Source organism: Gavialis gangeticus, unplaced genomic scaffold (assembly GCF_001723915.1).
Source record: "Gavialis gangeticus isolate Ggan-Ray unplaced genomic scaffold, GavGan_comp1, whole genome shotgun sequence".
Lineage (NCBI taxonomy): Eukaryota > Metazoa > Chordata > Crocodylia > Gavialidae > Gavialis > Gavialis gangeticus.
The window spans coordinates 20,879,160-20,885,300 of record NW_017729033.1 but is presented as its reverse complement, the minus strand read 5'-3'; the positions used below and the strand labels follow the sequence as shown (position 1 = coordinate 20,885,300).

The following is a 6,141-nucleotide window of genomic DNA, read 5'->3' as shown; positions in this document are numbered from 1 at the left end:
TCCCCCCTGACCAGTTTGTAACAGGTCACAAGATCCCCCCTCAGCCTTCTCTTGTGGAGGCTGAACAGGTTCAGGTCCCGTAGCCTCTCCTCATAGGGCCTGCCCTGCTGCCCCCTGATCATGCGAGTGGCCCTCCTCTGGACCCTCTCTATGCTGTCCACATCCCTCTTGAATTTCTTCTACCTCGTCTCATAGAAGAATCCTGGAAGCCAAATGAGTAATCCAAACTTTGCTCAGTTATTCCTTGCATACAGGTTCACAACTGCCTCCATGTCTAGATTCTATAAAGATGGTACAATTTTTGCCTAGCCTCAGCTGTCTTGCATAGCTTATTCCCCATCAAAAGAAAGTTTTCATTGGTACAAGAGACCTCTTTTGATTGTGACTGTATGGACAAGTATGCAACTCACAGAAACTCACCATGCTTTCATAGGCCATGTACAGGTGTAACACCTGTCACTCTCCTGGTAGAAGCTACATGTAAGCACTCATTTTCTCTCATGGTAAACATGCCCCCTCCAGAATAAAATCTTCCCTGTGTCAACCTGAAAGGCTTCCTTTGCAAGAGAAACTCTTGCAAGAATGAATGCTCAGACACTCCTCATCCAGGAAGGGAACAGCCTGTTTCAGGAGCTCAGGGAAGCTTTCCCCCGAACAGCTCCCAGCCCTTCCAGCTTTCAACTGCACCCCTGCCAACCAGCTAGGAGGTGGGGGCAGTAATTTAAAAGCCTGTGGAGGGCAGAAAGCAGGCTCAGAGAGGCTTTCCCTATCGCTGGTTCCTGGCCCTGCTGACTTTAAGTGGAGTTGGAACAATGACCCTAGTCCTGAGAAGAGACTGGAGCAACAGGGAGACCCCTGCCAGCTCCCTAGGCCAGGGGCTGCAGTGTGTGGAGTGGGCAGGGTGCTGCTCAGCTGCTCCTTTGTTCTGCTCTCTTTCTTCTGAGGCTTACCTATTGCAGGTCCTCTACCACACCAAGAAGTCACAAGGCTCAGCTGATTCACATTTCTCATTACACAAGCTATGAGACAGGTCCTTCACTCTACTTCCCAGTCCCTACAAAATCTCTACCAGAAGAAACAAACATCCTTCGAGGCTACAGTTAAACTTCCTGTGCTATTAAAACCTATTTTCCCCTATCTGTACCCCAGGGACTTGCTCCCTTTCCTTATTCCCCATCTCTAACGGGCAGGGAGTCTAGCTCAGCTCTTCATTTTTCACTCATGTCCTCAAGATCAGGACCTCTGGAAGCATGTAGCATCCTGCTTTCACAATTACTATTGTAAAAAGAAAAATCTCGCTTCTGAGGCTCATCTATTGCAAGAGGTGGTATGGTAGAGGTGTTCTCCACCACACCAAAAATCAGAAGGTTCAGCTGATTCTTATACCTCATTACACACGTTACCAGACACCTCTCAAAACCATACTGCATCTTTGTAGCATATTCTCATACATATAACAATTTGAGAGTTTGGTCAAAGCCTGCACTGAGACACTGGGTAAATAGTTTATAGAGGATACCCACCTTTTTCCTCCTACTTACAAAAGAAGTCTGCAAAGGCTTACAGTTTTTCTGAGACTCAGAGGTACAAGTAAAGGAAACACTACTATTTACATATGTAAAAATAGCTCCCACTTCAACAGTTTGTGTGATGCCTGCAATTTTACTCTAAAAAGCAAAGATGCAAGTCAGACTGTCAGCATTTTTATTCAATTGTCAATACATGAATATTGTAGTCAAATCAAGGATGCAAATTAAAATAAGCTGACTATTGTGAAGTAAACTCATTTTAGTGTGATTTTTTGTATTCATTATGTTGTACTCTCTAGGCCCCCAGCATTTTATACTTACTGTGCAGTTAATTAGTTAATTGCACAATAAATTCAGACATGTTGCATGTACAAAGTAATTTTAAACTGTATTAAAAAGTTAAAAATTATGGGTATTTATATGGCTTTGCAGAGGTGCAAGGCAACATAGGATCTTGCTCATGGAAGCTCCATGGGAATATGGTTGGTATACAGTTACAATCTAAAACATGCAGCTAGTCACGGAGCCTATGTTAGTCACATAAAAATGGCAAACCAGCCACAAAAAGGTGGCCACCAAAAAAATTAGAACTTTTTTTGCTGGTTTCCATCAAGCTTTAAATTTGCGGGTGTGGCATGTCACATACTGGGTAATAGGTCTTTGCTGGATCATCTGGCATTACAAGATGCACTGCTTCTCCCGCCGCCCCCCAACAACCACCTATTTCTTGATGTTGATAATCAGCTGGCTGTTAGCACTAGCATGGGGCTGAGGACAGGATCAGGACTGGGACAGTCCTGGTCTGGGTGCCAAAATGGGCTGCAGTGGGAACAGGTTGCAAAGGTTCTCCAGCAGAGGGAGTCAAAGGGCTCCCCCTAATGAGAACCAGGCAACCCAAAAGCTCAGTAGCCTTTCATAGAATCATACAGAGATAGAAAGTTACGGTTGGAAGGGACCTCAGAAGGTCATCTAGTCCAACCCCCTGCTCAAAGCAGGACCATCTCCAACTAGATCACCCCAGCCAAAGTTGTGTAGCTGGGTCTTTAAAGCCTCCAAGGATGGAGACTCCACCACCTCTCTGGGTAACCTGTTCCAGTGTTTAACTACCCTCCTAGTGAGAAAGTTTTCCCTAATATCTAACCTAAACTTCCCTTAATATAACTTGAGACCACTGCTTCTTGTTCTGTCATCTGTCACCACCGAGGACAGTCTACCTCCATCCTCTTTTGAAACCCCCTTCAAGTAGTTGAATGCTGCTATTAAAATCCCCTCTCAGTCTTCTTTTCTCCCGATTAAATAAACCCAGTTCCCTCAGCCTCTCCTCATAAGTCATGTCCCCTAGCCCCCTCGCGATTTTGTTGCCTTCTGCTGGCCCCTTTCCAGTTTGTCCACACCCTTTCTGTACTGAGGGACCCAAAACTTAACACAGTACTGCAGATGCAGCCTCACCAGTGCTAAATTGAAGGGAATAATTACCTCCCTTGATCTGCTGGCAACACACCTACCAATGCAGTTCAGTATGCCATTAGCCTTCTTTGCAACAAGGCCACACTGCTGGCTCATATTTAGCCTATTGACCACTGTAGCCCCCAGGTCTTTTTCTGCAGAGTTGCTGCCCAGCCAGTCAGTCCCCAGCTTGTAATGGTGCATGGGATTGTTCCAGCCTAAGTGCAGGCCTTTGAATTTGTTCTTATTGAGCCTGATAAGATTTTTTGGTCCAACCCTTCAATCTGTCTAGTTTTCTCTGAATCCTAACCCTATCCAGCCTCCAGTGCATCTACTACTCCCCCCAGCTTGGTGTCATCTGCAAACTTGCTGAGGCTGCACTCTATACCATCTTTCAGGTTGTTGAAGAAGATATTGAACAAAACCAGCCCCAGGACCAACCCTTGGGGCACTCCACTTGATACTGGCTGCCAACTAGACATCAAGCTATTGACTACTACCTTCTGAGCCCAATGATCCAGGCAGTTTTCCATCTACTTCACAGTTAATTCATCAAACCCATACTTCCTTAGCTTGCCTGTGTGAATTTTGCGGGAGATCATATCCAAAGCCTTGCTCAAGTCAAGGTACACCACATCCACTGGTCTCCCCACATTCCTGCCTTACCTTTCAACCTCCATGGCGGTTTCAGGGAAGGGCACATTAAAATGCCAGGTTGCAGGAAGCCAGACCTAATATGCAGTTTTTAGACCCTGGGACAGGAGAAGAGACTCATGTATCCTGAGGTCTCAGGATTTTTAAAAACCTTGAATGCAGCTGGACTGTCCCAGGGCCATGGAGGGGCCAGGTCAACTGACTGTTGGCCCTGGCCCCCAACAGCTTAGGGTGTTGACTGAATGCAGGACTGTTGGGGGGCAGATTAATCCATCAGAGCTAGCCCCAAGTAGCCTGGGGTCTCAAACCCAAACTGGGACTATAGGGGCCAAACCCACTCCAGACATCTCCAGGTCTGCAACCTGCTAGGGACAACCTTGGGTCCAGGAAAGAGTCACTCTCTACCCAAATCTGCAAGATCAGGCCAGTTCTGTAGCAGCACAATTAGGACTGGAGGAATTTTAAGCCCTATCCCCTGAATGTCTGGCATGGTAGCAGACACAATGTTTGAGATGCAGCATAAAATTCCTATGAACCCAATCTTGCCATTGCTTTAACATCTGTCAGGGGCCCTACTTTCTTACAAAAAAGGATAATGTATCACATAATAAATCTAGGATTTCTTATACTATACTACTATGTAGACTACTACAAAAGTCTGATAGCAAAAATTCTTTTCAGCTTTGAGGCTATCTTTAAAATTGTGTACCAGCCATGAATACACATATTCAATATAATTTCTTGTAATGTGCTGCACAGGATTACATCACTTGTTATCAAAGCACTTACTGGGAATATTCATATATCACAGCATACATGAAGTGCATTGATTAAATTTTTAACAAATGTCTGGTAAAAAACCAAACCAAACCCTGTTTTATATAAAAATCATTACTACAACACACTTCACTTGAGTAAGTTTTAGTGAAATTCAGATTAAATAAGTTTCACTGAATCCCTCAATTTTACATTCCCTGAATAATAGTTAGGATTTCTAGACTACATAGATGAGAAAGTATATGCAACATGCACCTTTTATGTTTTACATTTACTACAATGTCAAGTAATTAGTTACATAGTCCTTACCTGTTCATCTACATAATCATCTATTCTTTTCTGGCATTCAAGCCATGCTTCAGCAACTTGACCCATCTCCTGTTCCAACTGATGATACCTTTGTAGCAAGGTACTATACATATCTTCACTACAGGAATCACGTGTTGTTCCAAGCCTAAAAATTGTAGTTAGAATATTAAATAGAGGTATTCACCTAAAAAGTCAAAATAATTTAATCCTATACTAATTGAACATAACACCATTTAAAAATAGTATTTAAGTTTTATAAACATAATTAGTTTATGACACAGAAGCCTACTAGCACCTGACAACTGAATTTCCTCTACTTTAAACAAAAATATCTAATGACTACTTGCTAAATGTTTGGAAACCAAGAATACCAAATATATAAACATTTTCACAGCAAATTGGGGTAAAGAGAGTCAATTCATTCACAAAGTTTTACAACTTGATATACTTATCTCTCAGAACTATATATACACACACCTTAGATTGAGATGACTAAAAATAATTGGCTAGCCAATATAAAACCACATGTAGTTAAGTGTTAAATCAGCACACTAGTGATTAAGGATAGCATGGAAAGTGTCAAGGAACCAGGCTGCTACATACAGTAACTTGGTTGCACTAAGAAATTAAAAACTTTATTGACAGGGGCAATAATTGCTCTGATTTTGTTCATACAGTGCCATCTCTCCCTTGGAGAGGAAATTACAGGAATCAATCAATCACAGGCCTTTCTTTTCCCTTGCTATGGATTCAGAAGTTGAATTCTAATAAATTTCACTTAAGCCTGACAGATCTTAGCACCCTCAGTCTACCAAGTGAACATGATAAACCTTGACCTTATAAGACAGCCTAAAAAGGTGATGCAATACATTTCTGAAAGACACTTTATTGTAAATATTTTTCATTTCATCCAAACATTAACCAAACCTCACTGCAACCATGCCACTCAGTTCAGTATTAGCTTTCTTTTACCAATGACTGAACTCTCAGACAAAGGCTAAAAACAGACTTGTCCAAAGCTTCAAAGATGTTACTATTAGCATCAAAATTCAATCTTTGACTCCTTGAGTAAAAGTACAGGCCCCAAAGAAATCCAGTGGCAGCTTTAACATCAACTTTCATAGGACTGGGATTGTACTAGTGTTCCAACACCTATGTAACTACGCTTGCCATTTGGCAACAGCAATAAGTTAATCCTCAGCTGTCATGGCAAAAGAAAAAGCACCAAATCAGAGAAATCATAAATCTTAGAGCAGTGGGGCTGGAAGGGACCTCCAGAGATCATTTAGTTCAATCTTCTGCTTGAGACAGGATCATCCCTATCCTAGCTTAAGTGAACAGCAAACAGATATTGCTAAGCATTAAATCAAAAGGCCACCAAGAGAGTCACCAATTTTTTTTTTTTTTTTTTTTTTTTAAAAGAAAG

The 6,141-nt window shown here is 42.2% G+C and overlaps 1 protein-coding gene across 3 annotated transcripts in view; it reads right to left on the bottom strand.

Annotated features, from left to right (window-relative positions):
- The window catches only part of FAM193A (family with sequence similarity 193 member A), a 155,060-nt gene that overhangs the window by 123,089 nt on the left and 25,830 nt on the right, over window positions 1–6,141 (bottom strand). For all 3 annotated transcript variants that reach the window (XM_019526283.1, XM_019526284.1, XM_019526285.1), the window contains exon 7: window positions 4,716–4,860. In XM_019526283.1, coding sequence (XP_019381828.1) covers window positions 4,716–4,860 — 145 coding nt within the window. The remainder of the gene's footprint in view (window positions 1–4,715; window positions 4,861–6,141) is intronic.